General features: G+C 41.4%; 3 protein-coding genes across 3 annotated transcripts; 2 read left to right on the forward strand and 1 right to left on the reverse strand.

The window, feature by feature from the left end:
• Positions 1-1,779: 1,779 nt before the first annotated feature.
• Positions 1,780-10,850, reverse strand: LOC308109861 (uncharacterized protein). The gene is made up of 9 exons (XM_080463672.1): positions 10,762-10,850; positions 9,386-9,733; positions 9,062-9,286; positions 7,800-8,148; positions 7,476-7,712; positions 6,365-6,637; positions 4,024-4,111; positions 3,857-3,914; positions 1,780-3,667 (listed from the first exon to the last, which is right to left on the reverse strand). The coding sequence occupies exons 4-9, from the start codon at positions 8,107-8,109 to the stop codon at positions 3,602-3,604; spliced, it is 1,032 nt and encodes a 343-aa protein (XP_080319798.1). The 5' UTR covers positions 8,110-8,148; positions 9,062-9,286; positions 9,386-9,733; positions 10,762-10,850; the 3' UTR covers positions 1,780-3,601.
• A 1,990-nt stretch (positions 10,851-12,840) lies between these two features.
• Positions 12,841-13,227, forward strand: LOC308109868 (histone H2A; the record flags this gene model as incomplete). The annotated part of the gene is made up of 1 exon (XM_080463686.1): positions 12,841-13,227. One exon carries the CDS (start codon positions 12,841-12,843, stop codon positions 13,225-13,227), a length of 387 nt encoding a protein of 128 aa, XP_080319812.1.
• Positions 13,228-15,263: 2,036 nt separating this feature from the next.
• LOC308109864 (histone H1-like) lies at positions 15,264-15,887 on the forward strand (the record flags this gene model as incomplete). Its single annotated transcript, XM_080463675.1, has 1 exon — positions 15,264-15,887. The coding sequence occupies one exon, from the start codon at positions 15,264-15,266 to the stop codon at positions 15,885-15,887; it is 624 nt and encodes a 207-aa protein (XP_080319801.1).
• Positions 15,888-15,991: the final 104 nt, after the last annotated feature.

Genomic DNA, 15,991 nt, shown 5'->3' on the forward strand with positions numbered 1-15,991 from the left:
CGTAGTTCCATAGACATTTTGGTAGCTGACTTTCAATTAGCATACACCTGCCCATCTCAAAAAGAGTACGCCAGCCCCTCTCTGCGGTACCGTTCTGGTGAGGTGAATACGGGGCTGATGTCTCATGCTTAATGCCATTCTTCCTTAACAAGGTGTGTTGTGATCCAGCTTTTCAGAGGAAAGGCTTGACAGTCTCCACTAACGGGATCACACATAAAACTTCTGTCCCGCGATGTGTCCATGGACAACCGTCTTCCAAGCGCAGACAGGGGGCGGCGTCACAACACCATATCTGAGCCGGTGCACGATGCTCCCCTGTTGAGTTTGCGCCCTGGGGAGTTGCCCACTTCGCCCATAGCAAAATCCGCCACTGCCTGCTGGACAAGATCTCTATCTTTCAGGCAGTCATTAACTCACCCGAGGCCAAAAGTAAGGATCCCGTGTGATACTGCTTCTGTCCACCAGAGGGTAGCATTATGGTTGACTTAGACACCGCGTGTCTGCAAACTGACAGGAAGACTGAAAAACCAGACAGTGTTAATATCTCAATAAAAACCTTAAAATAACACAAAAAATACATATATTCATCAGTTATTACATTAAAATGATTAGCCTTAATGGAAATACATATCTAAGTGCAATTAATTGCTGCAATAAAAATGTAAATATATAGATCAAATATAATCAAGCTGCTGGCATTGCTTGTGTTCTCTTGCCTCCTTGCGGGTGACGTTGCTTCAGGATGACATCAGGTAATACTTGCTCAGTTGTATCGGGGATCCTTTACAAGTAAGAGTACTCTGTGTAGTATCAGACCCGCTCCAGATATCGGTATCAGTATCGGTATCGGTATCGGTATTGGTATCGGTATCTGTATCTGTATCTGTATCGGTATCGGTGTATCCCTCGTATTGGACAAAATTGTGGAGTGTCTCCACTTCAATTTGTGATTTTAAAAGACAAGAGTGCTGAAGTGGAGCCAAAGTTTCCCCGGGTGGAGGAGTCCAGAGTGTCTGAGAGTGATAGGAGAATGGATGACAAAACAAAACTCTGCTTTCCAGCTGGTGTGATTTCCAGTGGTAGAGTGAGACGTGTTACCACCCAGAGACTGAAGGTGGAGCTGGACGACATTGAGAGATTATCTCAGTTGTTCTGAGAGCAGCTTGGGGTAATCTCTAAGGAGCTGGAAGATGCTGCAGGGAGCAGGAAGGCCTGCCTGCTGCCACCACAACCACATGTGGACTAAGTGGAAAGAAGAACCAGATGGATGAATAGAAACTAACACATCCTGCATATTAAGTTACAATGACACAGAGATAAAAACACAAGAAAAATTTGACAGACTGAAATATACGAACATATACAGTTGAATTATGACAAAGGGACAGTAAAAACCAGAACACATCAAACTGTGAGTGTTTAAGGCCTTTGGATCGTGTTTGTAGTGGAAACATTAAAATAAATATTGTTACTGTGTGGGTATCTGCCTCATGCTGTCGTCAGTAACTTAATGATAAATAATTTGTGCAAAATTTATGTCCGCCAAGGAAGTTATAAAATCACCATGTCTGTCTGCTAACAAGATATCTCAAAAACTACTGAGCTGATCTTCATGTAAATTGGTACACAGATGCATTTTGATCAAAGGCAGAGCCCAGTACATTTAGGTGGTGATCCAGAGCAAACACAATTGCTACAATCTGAAATTTTGCTATATGTTGTTACATGCTTAGCCAGTCACTTTAAAAGACAATTGCATTGTGGGAAATGGAGTTGTTTCGGGAAGTGTAGTTTATTGTTGTCCGGTTGCGCTAAGGTGTGCGTGAAATGACCAGTGTTAGTCCAGTGTGTGCTAAAAGAGAAATATATGACCACAATTCTGCAACCACCCTTGTCCCTCCATCCAACTCCACATCAGAATCGGCTGACATACAGCTTTTTTTTTTTACCAGCAGACACGAGCCACGTAGTAAAACACATTGGCCCTGTTTACATGACACCCTCATTTCAATATGCTCTTCACCCATAGCAAAATAAGCCACTGGTGATGACTCCCAGTCCATATTCTCCTGGGACTTGGTAGTTTTAGAATTGGCAGTCATCCTAAAAAAAATCAAACTTGGTCATCTGTCTATACAAATGTCCGTGTTTGAGAGAAATCACAAAAACAAAGTCTGGTACCATCACAGAACATGACACTTTGCTGAGAATAATGAATCAGTAAACTGAAACGTTGTCATTCTTTGCTGCCTGTTTATTTGGTAAACCTCCTGTTTAAAACTAATGGGTTGAATTTAATACCTCTGGTGTAATGAAACATCACAGCAGGACGAGGAAGTAATAAAGGATTGGTGGAAAAAGTTAAAGAACTGGTATTAAAAAAAAAAAGTTAAAGCACGTAAGAATAATGAAATTCTAAAATTACTAAGTGTTAGGTCTACAATGGGACCGGTGGTCTAGATCTCCACCAAGATGACAGATATAACTAACCAGTGTTTTCCAACTACGCCCAGTGAGTCCTGGGGGGATTCTGCACGTCTGTGGGTCTTGTCAAGAGTCGGAGCGATTTTCACCCATGCAGGTGGAGCTACCAAAAGAGGCCTGAGGTCCGGTCCAGGTGGGGCGGGGCTCCCTAGACCGTCACCACCCCAGGTCAAGGGCCACAGGACGCAACGCCCAGAAAGGCTGCAAGCCCGGAGACCCAGAGGCTCAGCGCCCGCCACCCCCAAGGCCCCCCAACGCCCACCCAGGAGGAGCGAGGCAAGGCAGCAACTCCCCACCCCGACCAATTCTGTAGATCTTTTTAAAATCAACTAACAGATGTTGAGATAAATTGTAATTCAACATCGAATAGGTATTATTCACACTTGTACAACATTGTCCAGTATTTGAACTTTAAAAAAGCTGAAATCCTGAGTCATTAAGTCACAGATGATGAAGTGATTCATATCTTATGTGGGTCAACAAGATGCTGTATATTTCTAGTATGGTGCAGGAATAAGTCATGATAAGCTCTTGTAAGAAATGTATTACTGAAGTGAACAATTGTACTATATAGACTAAAAATGTTGCTCAACTTCACTAACAAGACAAACAAAGTAAACATGAAGTGCTGGCAGATATATTGATGGTGGTACATACTGCAATAACTGTGTGTACATCTGAAAACTGGAATCTTTTGGTAGTTTTCTCTTTGCGGACACAATAAGGGATCAGGAGTTGAGGGTCTGGACGGATCTACTTGCAGTGAGAAAAAAGTCAGATGGTTTTTGTTGCTTTTATAGATCTCCTTCTAAGTCTCAGCAAATGTTGAACAGGACTTGTAAAGAAGGTGCTGGAGTATCCAGGAGGGCCGGACTGAAGTCGGGATGGAGTCCTGAGAAACAACATGAAGGATCCTGCAATGGCTGGTTTTGTTGACCGTATCGAGGCATCAACGAGGGGTCAGGCTATGTGAACACCTGCGGAACAAGTCTACCTGTAGTTTGCCCTCGTTACCAACAACAGGCACATTAAACTGGGGGACGTTGGTATTTCAAGAGCATCATTAGCTTTGAGTGGAGCATTGTTTTTGAAAAAACTTGGCTCAGCTGACTGGACTTTACTGATCCTCTTGACCGTCGGTCTCCAAGTCTTCAGTGTTCTCATAAACAGGATGAGAGTCCAGCTGATGAGGAAAGATGAAAAGGTGAAATTCAATTCAACACTTTGATTCACCAACATATCATCACTGAAAACATTCTAGATCTGTACAGATTATTTGGTTTGAAATCAATGCATGAGCTTATCCCTTCCATCTTGCTGTTACACTTCCTGTAATTTATTTAAAAGAAATATTGTCACCAGGACATCTCACCTTGATCATCTCTACACCTTCATTGTTTTCAGTTTGTGAGCTCCGGGATTTCTTCTTTCTAGATTGAAGCAAACAACAATTTGCATATTTTGTTTATATGAAGTTGTGACTTCAAAACTCAAGATCTGTGCAAGAAGATGAAAATAAATATTGTTGTATTGTTTTACTTCATCCAAAGACACAGGACGGCCAGAGCAATCGGCATCAGAACCACCAGAATCAGCCGGATGATATTCATCATCTTTAATGACGTCCCTAAAGAACAAATCAAGGAGTTCAGTCTCAGAAGTGAGAATAGATCAAGAAACAAGTTTACCAGATGATTCTGTCTATTTTAGTCTCATCAGTCTCTGAAACAATCAGGTTTCTTAAGTTTACAAAACATTGTCTCACTATTGTCTTTTCATCAGTGACCCAATTTATTCAGACCAGCTTCAGTGTTTACTTGTTACAACAGTTTAAAGTTAAAAGTTTGGAGGTCTGTCTTCCTCGGCTGTTGTGAGCCTCACAGGAATAATTGTGACTGTGTTCACGTCTAAAGTTAACAATAGTTCAAATCTGTCCAGGTGCTTCAGTTGTGTCTTCATCCTGTAAATATCCGGTGTAATTTCTCTGGTTAGAGTTATCGCTCCAGAAGGACTCACTGAACCAATGGGAAGCTTTGGAGGATCTGGAGGAGAATACTCTCATTTACACAGATTTTTAATTTGACTTTTTTATTCTTTTAATTTGATTTTGTTCCAAACCTTTTTTTTTTTTTTTTAAATGATCAAACTCTACATGACAAAAGATATTGTCATGCTTGTTAAGCTGTTGTGGCCTGACACTTGCAACAGTGTTGATTCTTGAACTTTTCCACATTTTGTCACATTTCAAAAACAAGGGTCATCAGGATTTTATGTGATATATGACCTTCAGGTTTGTTCGTTTTTTTTAGGGTGGTTGGTAGAGCGGTTGTCTCCAAATCAGAAGGTCGCTGGTTTAACGCCCATCTCCACTGAGGTGTCCTTGGATGGACTAAGTGCCTTGCATGGTAGTCGCCTCCATTGATGGGTGGATGTGATTAACAGTGTAAAGCGCTTTGGGACTGCTAATGAGGTGGAAGAGTGCCACATAAGCAAAACGTAATTTTTTTAACACATAAAAAGGACAAAAGTGTGGCATGAAAAAGTTTTAGTACTTCCAAAATGAATGTGTGAATTTAACTTGTTTAAAAAATTAATGCAGTTTTGTTTAGATCCGGGTTTTTTTACTCTCTAACCGTTGGTCACATGAGCAGCCCCACCCGGCTGCAGAGCAGCAGAAAACCGCTTCACAATTGGAAAAAACATTTTACCTTAGAAATTGGAGAAAGAGAAAGTTGTTTGAACACTTTGTAAAGCTGAATTTAACTACGAGAAAAAGTAATTCTGTGCAGCACAACAACAGCTTGTCATGTTGGCTGACCAGGAGTCAAACTGTAAAAACTGCAGGTAAAATATTTCTTTCCCCTCCCTCTCGCTCTTTCCTTTGCTTTCTCCTGCATTTGAGAAGTCGGACATCCGGGAACATGGTGAAGTCACTCCCGGGCAACGTTGGCCGCCATATATGTTTGGGGGAAAACAATAGTCGTCGGCTCTCTCAGCTCTCGGAAAACTAAATTTCTCTTAGTTTTATCAGTATGCTCAGGAGTTGTTGCATTAATGGGTGTTCAGCAAAAGCCTTAAAGAATGTAGAGCTGAAGTTTTTCATAGTTCCAATGGAGTCGGAACGTCAAAGATTTTGGCTGTCTTTTATCGGCTGGGCGAAAATAGGAGAATCTGTGAGGACGGATCAAAGCAAAAACTGCTCTCCACGGTCTTACCACACTCATGTGAGCTCTCAGCACTTTAACTTTAAACTAAGTCATGACATGAAGTTTGCAGTGTGCAGACTGGACCAAAGGAGGTTTATGGACATGAAAGAAATGTGCCTGCTGCTGTTTTAACCATAACAACTGCAATTAAGTTGATCTTAAGTGTTGTCCACCTCCAGCAAAACCTCCAGTGAATGAATTATTACACCGTCCGACACAGTGCTGACAGCTCAGCTGGTGTGACACATCACACTCCAATAATACTATTTACACATTAGATACACATCCAATAAAAAGTTGTAAATCGCTTTTTTCTTTTATCTGAAACAGTTTGTGTGCACCGCAAACTGAAAACTGCAGCTGAACTCCAGTGATTCAAATAGCGTAATTCCACCGCTTACTGTGATCAAGTATTAGTTTTCAGCACAGAGGTAGTGGGATGGAGCACAGCGCAAAAGTTTAAGGCAGTTGTGAAGAAAAGCTGCAAAGCAGGAAAGCTTTGAAAAGTACAAGTGAAATAGTTTATTTCCATCTTGTAGGTGAATGTAAATGTAAGCTGATTAACTGTTTGCAATAGCGATTGCAGGATTGTTTAACTATCAAGACCATGTGAAGCCAGTTGACCGTCTTTAATACAGTGGTTACAGTCGGTGGAGGTTATTAAAATGACTTACCTGCTTTGTTTGCTGAAGATATTATCACATGTGAGGTGGAGATCTGTCGTCCTTTGCTGTTCTGGGTCTCGCAGCGATAATTTCCACTGTGTTCAGGTCTGAAGTCAGTGATGGTGAAGTTTTGTCCTGATGCATTTGATAAGTATTCATTGTCCTTGTACCAGCTGTACTCAGCTGTTGAGTTATCATCACTGCTGCAGGTCAGAGTCACTGAGCTTCCCTCCACGATCTCACCAGAGGGACTGACTGACACTGAGGGACGCTCTAGAACATCTGGAAAATAAAAAAAGGATTATGATGAGCAACTGTGGAAGAACATTGTTGTGATTAGAATTAGAATAGATTAGAATTTGTTTCAGCAGACTGCTCCTGCTGGATCAATACCAGGCCAAAACACTGTGGTTACAAAATCAGGGATTTATTTTATTTATTATAGCACTGTATTAATTGCCAGAGGGTTAATTCCGTCCCGAATTGACTGGAGTACCCAGAGGAAATCCACGCACACACAGGGAGAACATGCAAACTCCACACAGAAAGGGCAGATTGAACCACAGGCAGTCTTGCTGTGAGACGACAGTGCCAACCACTGCAGCACTGTGCCACTATGTGACTTTAACTTTTGCCGTTGTGGCAGTGCATATTTTTATAAAAACAAAAAATAATTATCACCATTTAAAAAAACTTTTTTCTTCAACTTGAAATGAAACCAGCTGCTTCATCTCGACTTTTACTATAACACTGTGTGAAATGATCATTTTATCTGCAATCTCAGTATTTTACTATATTTCATGCCTTTGTTTTTATATTTCTCAGTGTTTTATTCTTTACGTAGTTTGTGTAAAAACCCCTGTGGTATTTTAGAGTGTTTTATATATAAAGCATCGTAAGAAAATTCAAATATTTTCCAAAAGTAAAATAAGAGCGTGCATATTCTCCCCGTGCATGTGATCCAGGTCCTCCACTTTCCTCCCACAGTCTAAAAACATGAATTTGAAACTACCTGGTGTCCCTGAACTGCCAGTGTGTGTGAATGTGAGTGTGTGTGGTTGTGTTTGACCCGTCCAGGAGGTCACAGTGTCGCTTCTGCTACACAATGATGGAAACTCACACACTGCAGGAGAGCTGCAATGCAGATGTTGAGGATTTTCCCCCACAGCACATGAGATGTTGTCCCTGACACGAACCCAGCCGCTGTACGTCTTTGAATTGATGGAGCTGATCACTCTTCCATTGATGAACCAGAAGTAGGAGAGATTCCCAGGAGGACTGCAGCTGCTGTGACACTGCAGCTCAGCGTAGGTGTCCGTCTGGCTGCCAGAGAGTCTGCTCACCTGCACCTGCAGATCTGTACATGAACCAGTGATGATCACAGTGACGGTGAGTCATCAGTGAAACCACCCCCAGTGTTTGTGTTGTTAGTGCTCATTGTTACCTGTGACAGTCAGCGTTGTTCCAGGTAAATCAGTCCCCCATTTGAAAAGATCTGCTTCAAATGTGAAGCGATATTCTGCTGAGTCACTCTCTTTCAAGTCAGCGATTTTTAAAGTGTGGACTCTCGACTTATCAGAGAAATGGACACGATTCAGATATCTGACATCTTCTCTCAGGTCCTTGGAGCGGTTTGGCTCGTTGCTTTCAGAACGGAACCAGTATACAGATAGACGGGGGGGGGGTTTTTTCAGTGTAGAAAGTGCAAGAAAGATCAACGGTTGATCTGATGAAGGCACAGATTCTCCTCTCATTGTAAATCACTCTAGAACAGTAATTATTACGATGGGCACCTGGAAAATAAAAAAATAGGGGACACAGATGTAGCATGTTAGAACAAGTGAGAATCCATTTTGTCCCGTATTAAAATGCTCAGTGTGGTCATGAGTTCAGAAGTTTGCAGTGTTGTCAACTCTCACACACTGAGTGTGATGAACTGCAGGTATCAGTTCAATGCCAAAGTTTCACATTAAAATATTAAGATTTAGATGGATGTCCAATCAGAGGAGACATGAGAAGCAGAGCCTCACTGATTCAGATGACACACAACAAACACAATATATTAATATTATCAAATTATTAATGTTTGTACAATGCATGTGCCATAAATTTATTTGTGTCATTCCAAATATTTGGGATAATCAAAAATGCAGTTTTTCCAGTTAAAATAGTAACCAAATACATTTATCAAAAACAAAAATAAAAATAAAGAAAGTAAAAACCTTGGAAAAGAAAAAAACAGATACATTTGCTCAAATTACAAATCACATTTTTCTTAAAAAGAGTCTAAACTGATAAAACAGCTCAAACAATTCAATCAGTTAGAAAGTGACATAAAACAGCTATAACCTCTTACAGTTAAACAAAATGTCTTTAGTTCTGAATTATCGTTGCTAAATTCTATAAATTAAACATAAGCTATAGTTCTGATGTGGCAAACTTTTATATAAACAATATATAAGCTTTATAAGCTGTGTCATTTTCGGTTTAAATAAGTGAACAACATTTCTTTCAGGATAAAGTGAGCAAACACAAGTTTTTGGTCTAAAATATCAAAGACACAAATCATCGATATTGAAAAATGATATGAATGTCACAATTGTTTCCCCGCCCTCTTATCTGACTGTTACTTTGAAAGTAGTTGTGTATAAAGCTGTGATGTGGTGATATTATAGACTGTGGTGAGAGAAGACAGAGGAAACTCACACACTGTAGGTGAAACTGCAGCTTCGTGTCTTTTCACAGCACAGGAAACACTGTCGTCAAAGATAAAGGGGCCAGAATATTTAGAGCTGCTTGATGAGCTGATTTTGTCTCCATTTGTGTACCAGACGTAGGTGGGACTGTCAGGTAATAAACACCTGCTGGTACATTGTACAGTTGCTGTAGAGCTTGTTGGTGTTGAGATGATCGTCACTGTTAAATTTGGTTCTGTGGAAACAAAAGAGGAACCGTCATCAGAGGAACATGCAAACACACGTTATATTGATCTGCACATGCTGAAGATTTGAAATCAATGAAAACATGAACCTGTGACGGACAAATCCACTCCAGTTTGAGCAGTAAACGTTCCACCTGGTTGGTCGGTGATGAACCTGATCTTGTAGACTGCTGAGTCAGTCTCTCTCAAGTCTCTGATTGTGAGGTTGCAGCTCTTCGAAGAACAATCGTACGACATTCGACTCCTGTTCTCTTCTTCTGTTTGCAGATCCACAGGTTCTCCTTTGTGGTCAACTTTAGTAAACCAGTAAGTTCTGGCGTTTAGATTAGAAATGTGTGGATGTTCGTAGGTGCAGCGGATTCTCACAGTGGCTCCTTGTGAGGCACAGATCTGAGTGGAGGAGTAGGTCACTTTCCAGTCACTGCCACCCTGGACCACTGGAACCCAGAGACACCAGAAAACACAGAGACAGCACATTCACAACAGCAGGAGGGCACAGAAACTCACATTTACACTCAAATATCTTAATCGTTACTGGATCTAAGTCTATTTTCAAGTAATGCTGCTTCACTATTATCTGTATTTTCTTCTTCTAATATTCTTCACACTGGATCATTTCTTCTTTCAACTTCTACAATCGATATCTTCTAGATCAGGGTTGTCAAATATAGATTGGCGGACAGAAACCGCCCACCGAAGGGTTCAGTCTGGAATGAGGAATTAAAAGTGTAAAAATGATCATATTAACTCACATTTTTAATATTAATATGCAGATTTGAATCGCATCAGTGCCAAATCTTGACTCTGATAGTGGATTTGTGAAAACATGTATGGAGAAAGAGTGACGAATGGAAACACATGTTGTTGTTGTTGTTGTTGTTTTTTATCTCAGATATCACATTGTGGACGTTAGATAAGTTTTTACAGCTCAACCAGGACAAGACTGAAGTTTTAGTCATGACTTCTGAGACGCAGAGAGACAAACGACCTTTACATACAGATTTGATTGCAGTTTTGTTTTCTTTGTTTTTTAAAAAAATATTAGCCTGAATTTTTGGCTACACTGAAGATAAGGTCTTTAAAAACGTTTTTAAATATTATATATATATATATATATATATATATATATATATATATAGAGAGAGAGAGAGAGAGAGAGAGAGAGAGAGAGAGAGATTATTCATATTTAAATATATGCCACAAACTTGCCAAAATGATCACAAAATTTTTAAAACTATTACATTTTTTTTTTTTATTTAACAGAAATGGCCCAGGAGAGTTTAACGGCTCAGCAAAGTGACAGCAGCTGCACATTTTCAGAACTCTGTTCATGTCTGGTAATAATTCTCTGAAGGTCATCAGACATTCAAAGAAAAAGAAATATAAATGTCCGATGTTGCAGGATATGCATCACATTGCACAGCGGCTTGAACTTCAATAAAAATACAAATAAAAGTGAAGATACCTGGTAAAGAGAGAAGAAGGACAAGACATCCTCTCACTGCTGGAGATCCACTCATAGCTGCTGCTTCCCTTGGAATACTGCAACACAGTGGTCACTCCAGACAAGTTAACATGACAAGAGGAGGGTGTAGAGTTTGCACCTTGGTTTGTGGTTGTAATCTGTGTTTTATCAGAACAGAGGCAGTTGCATTAAAATGTCTTCCTTCCTCTTCACACAAGAATAGATGGACACCAAAGCCCTGAGCTGAAATGAGGAACTTATCCTTACTCGTGTTTTTCACACAGTCTTATCTTTATTCTCATGAAGTCAAGTCGTTGTGAGGTTTGGGGTTTTTGCAGAATTTGCTCAATAATTGATGGTTTTTATACTAGAATTGTCTGAACCTGAGCTATTTTCTCAGCATGTTATACCAGCTACAGATTAAAAGTTTGTTGATAAAAATCAGATGTTGAATTAATTCATCTTTTGAATGAACGAATGAATGAATCTTTATTTTCAACACACAAAGTGAAAAAAAAGAAACATTTAGATTAAAAAAAACAAGAAACAACATCCACTTCATCTACGTTTGCATTAACGAAAAGAAGTAGGAAGAAGAAAACACTTATTCACTCCTACCCCTCAAATGTTCTTGTTATTTCTGTGAAAACTGTTTCTGTAGAAGAGCAGAAGTGTCAGAGCTGATAATCTGTGGTCTCATTATAATAAACACGTACAAGGTGTGAATGCAACTTGAAGTAAAACAGGAAGTTAAAGTGCAGACTGTCACTTTGTGGAGCCCTTATTCTCTCCCTAGTCACGTTTGGACAATTTTAAAAACTATTCCATGATCATTTTGGATGTGTTCAGGTTTGTGTCGTGCATTTTTTTTTTTAAGGATTCTTCCGCTTTAGTATTTGAAAGAAAACCCACTGTCTTTAGCTCTCACATGTCAAACTCACACTCACAGTACATTTTTCAGTTTCTCTTGTGTTTCTCTTGGCCACAAATATACACGCAAAAAACCCTGAACAGATCATGGTACATCAATATCTTATCTGAGTTTAGTATTTTAACGAAATAAATGCCACTTTATGTATTTTGGAATTCATCATGTATTTCAAAAAACACCCCAAAACATATTTTCTCTACAATAAAGAATAACAAAATGGAACTTTGGTGGTTGTTAGAGTCTTGGCCACTGTGTGAAAGAGCTGGCAGCCATGTGGCGTCTGGGCCCCTGCTGCAGAAACTGGCTGTCGGGACATTGAATGTCACCTCACTGGGGCAGAAGGAGTCCGAGCTGGTGGAGGAGGTTAATGTGTTGTTTGTTTGATTGTTGTTGTTGTTGGTTGTTTTTTTTTTTTTTGGGGGGGGGGGGGGGGGGGGGGTCTCTGTGGTTATTTTAAACTGCTTCATAAATAAAGTTGGATTGGATGTTATATGTTTCCTGCAAACTCAAACTTTCTACATGGTATAAATATTCCAATATTGTCTCAAAACATAAATTTGACTGTGAATATTCTTAATGAAATATATATCTTGTGTTTTTGTGTCTAATATACTTAATAATCCTTCCAAATATACTTTGAAATCCTTCAAATCAATAATGCTGAAAAAATGTGTTGGTTCTAGATGTCCGGAACCACATGGACAAGTTGTCCAGGGTTGCAGTTTTGTTGACAAGTTGTCCATGCACCCTGCCTATTGCAGTCTATTTGACCCCAAATTGTATTTGAAAAATAAAGTTTTTAATTTCCATCGCTCACATTTATTGGGCAGATTGTGAAGGTATGTATTGTTTACGGGACCAGAGATGTTTCAGTGTGATGTTCTTCACACTAATATGTTCAATTTCGCCTGGAGCCACATGCCCACAGTGGTAAAACGTGATAAGTGAGTTTAGCAGTGCTTCGAGGAGAAGCCCCCTCCTCAGTGAGAGCTGCTGATTGGAGGAAAGTTGCTTCAAAGTGTTTCTGACGCTGAGCGCGGGTCAGTCTGCTGGAAGCTGCTTCTCTCATTGGTGCGTCACAGACTGGCTCGCGCTCTCCGCCCTTATATAGCACAGACTTTGTTCAACTCGTTAAACACTCTGGAAAAATGAGCGGCAGAGGAAAGACCGGTGGCAAAGCCAGAGCGAAGGCCAAGACCCGCTCGTCTCGTGCAGGACTCCAGTTCCCGGTGGGTCGTGTCCACAGGCTGCTGCGTAAAGGAAACTACGCTCAGCGTGTGGGAGCCGGCGCTCCCGTGTACCTGGCGGCGGTGCTGGAGTACCTGACCGCTGAGATCCTGGAGCTGGCTGGAAACGCTGCCCGCGACAACAAGAAGACCAGAATCATCCCCCGTCACCTGCAGCTGGCGGTGCGCAACGACGAGGAGCTCAACAAGCTGCTGGGTGGAGTGACCATTGCTCAGGGCGGCGTGCTGCCCAACATCCAGGCTGTGCTGCTGCCCAAGAAGACCGAGAAGGCGACCAAGGCCAAGTAAACTCGGACACTGACCAACTAAACACAACGGCTCTTTTAAGAGCCACGCATGTCTCACAAAGAGCAACAAATCCTAAACACTGACTCTTAAGAGCAGAATTAATTGGTGTAGAGAGACGAGCTACATCTTCACCTTATTGCTGCATTCTATGTCATTTCAAAAATGAAATCAAACGTCCGCACTGTCTGTTGGCGGCTGTCAAATATCCAGTATTTCGTGTAATGGTGTGCGATACTGCAAGAGTTGGTATCAATCTGATACCAAGTAAATACAGGACCAGTATCACTGATACTTTCAATAATTAAGGTTAATGCATTTAAATTGACAGGTCATGAAAATTAATTCGGATTTCAGTGTTTTTTTATGATTTTCCCTTTGGATTATTAGTTGAACCTCATAATTTGGTAAAAGTTTATAGGTAAATGGAAAATACTAATAGAGTTCAAATAGTAAAACCATTTTCTCCCATATATTTTAATGTTTGTAATTTAGGAAGTGTTGAGGATGGAGCAGCCTGCAGGAGAGGAAGTGAAACAAAGTATCAATATCATTGCGCTGGTATTAGACATTGATACAATGTTTCCTCCTGCAGGGCCTCTGTTGTGAATCTTAGCAATGTCTTCCAGAACACCTCAGCATGATGCTACATTGTAACTGATAAAGAGCAAATTCATTCACAACTGGGTTTTGAAGCAGAAACCACGTGGGATGAGGAGAACATACCCTGATCAATTGGAGAGGGATTATGCTCCACATAATCTGAACTCAGTGACACTGGATTGAGTGGGTAAACATGTTGCAGGTGACACATTTCTATCTTTGGGCTCAGGTAGATGATTCAGAGCTGTCCTTGGTGATGATCTTAGATGTCAAACAGTTCTTCATATAGTAACTCTTTATCCAACAATCAGGATTACTTTTACAAAAAAATAAAAAATCTGTCCTTAAAATTTGGCTGCTTGATTATGACTGCAGAATAATGTGTGAACGGAGACGATTATTCAGAAATCGATCACTTTATTAATCCCTCAGGGAAATTCTGTGACATGGTGCCACACAGAAACTATTAGGCACAGAATGAAACGGTTTTAATAAAGTTAAACGAGAAATATTAATGTCCATTAACCCCCCTCCTTGCACCATTTGTGTTAACCCTAAGTAAATAAACTAAAGCTAAACTAAACAGTTCAGAGGGAAGAAATTAACTAAGATTTCACCATCATTAACTCAAAACCATTCAACACAGATTGAATCTATTCCAATATTAAAAGAGGGATTTGATGTTGTACTGTGAACACAACCAGCTTAATTCCTTCAACACTAATAATCAAGCTTTGTTTTTCTTGTTTATTGTCTTATGTTAAACCTCGAAATGATCACGTTGACAACAATGTGGTATTCACTTTGAGTTCTTTTTCCCGTCGAAATTAAATGTTTAAAGTAATAATCTGAATGAGCTCTCCCTACAGCTGATGTCAGAAACGAGCTGGCTGCGCTCTGCTTCCGCCTCCATCAGTGTGTTTGCTGCTCCTACAAAATCATCACTTTACCACAAAGTGCTCATCAGCGGTGGAAAGTTTCTGCTCGGACTCTGTGAAAAAGCGTGTGCTGAAGCTGTAAAGTGTGTTTTAGTGGCTAATTACTGCGTGTGAAGGTATTTTCTTGTAGAAAAGAGAGGCACAAGTCGCTGAGCAGCGCTGAGTTCCGGGCTGAATGTGTGACTTTTGAAGGCTCCAGTAAGGAACTGCAGAGATCCTGAGGAGTGAATGTGAGCTGAACATGAAGAGACAGCAGTCCGCTGTGGGCTCCTTCAGTTTCAGTCTGCAGCGATGCTCACAAAGTCATTTGAAACTCTTTTTTCTCCGCACAGAAAACACAAGTGACACCGTTCAGCCTGCACACAGAAGCCGGGAACTGGGTTGAGTCTCCACGGTTCTCATGGTGTGTTTAAGTCCCGCCTGCTGCTCGGAGATTTTCATCTGCGCTCGGACTCTCGTTGTTTGTCGACTAGAAATCTCAGCTTGTTATTTAGAAGAATGGCAGAAGTCGCTCCAGCCGCCGCTGCCGCTCCGGCAAAGCCGAAGGCCGCCAAGAAGAAGTCCGTCCCGAAGAAGGCCGGCCCCAGCGTGAGCGAGCTCATCGTGAAAGCTGTGGCCGCTTCCAAGGAGCGGAGCGGCGTGTCGCTGGCCGCCCTCAAGAAGAATCTGGCTGCCGGAGGCTACGATGTGGAGAAGAACAACGCCCGCGTCAAGACCGCCGTCAAGAGCCTGGTGGCCAAGGGGACTCTGGTCCAGACCAAGGGGACCGGGGCCTCCGGCTCCTTCAAGATGAGCAAGAAGCCCGACACCAAGGTCGCCAAGCCCGCAAAGAAAGCGGCTCCTAAAGCCAAGAAGCCCGCCGCCAAGAAAGCTGTAGCAGCTAAAAAGCCCAAGGCAGCAGCCAAGAAGACAGCAGCTGCTAAGAAGTCTCCCAAGAAGGCCGCGAAACCCGCAGCGGCCAAGAAACCCGCAGCTAAGAGCCCCAAGAAGGCCACCAAGAGCCCCAAGAAGGTGATGAAGAAGAAGGCCCCCGCAGCAAAGAAAGCACCTGCAGCCAAGAAAGCCCCTGCAAAGAAGGCTGCTAAACCCAAAGCCAAGAAGACGGCAGCCAAGAAGAAGTGAGCTCTCACTCCAACCAACACTCAGCAAAGGCTCTTCTAAGAGCCACCACAGCTTCAGTAAAGAGATCAGTCCTGATCACTATTCCTGCTACACTGCACACTATC

This window comes from Lipophrys pholis (genome assembly GCF_963383615.2).
Source record: "Lipophrys pholis genome assembly, chromosome: 5".
Classification (NCBI taxonomy): Eukaryota; Metazoa; Chordata; class Actinopteri; order Blenniiformes; family Blenniidae; genus Lipophrys; species Lipophrys pholis.

Excerpts from the sequence above, each read along its gene's own strand:
- LOC308109861 (XM_080463672.1), bottom strand. The coding sequence starts at position 8,109 with ATGAGAGGAGAATCTGTGCCTTCATCAGATCAACCGTTGATCTTTCTT. Across the intron at positions 4,112-6,364 it reads ATCTTCAGCAAACAAAGCAG|GGACGTCATTAAAGATGATG; the intron begins GTAAGTCATTTT and ends TTTGTTCTTTAG. Across the intron at positions 3,668-3,856 it reads AAGGTGTAGAGATGATCAAG|CTGGACTCTCATCCTGTTTA; the intron begins GTGAGATGTCCT and ends TTTCCTCATCAG.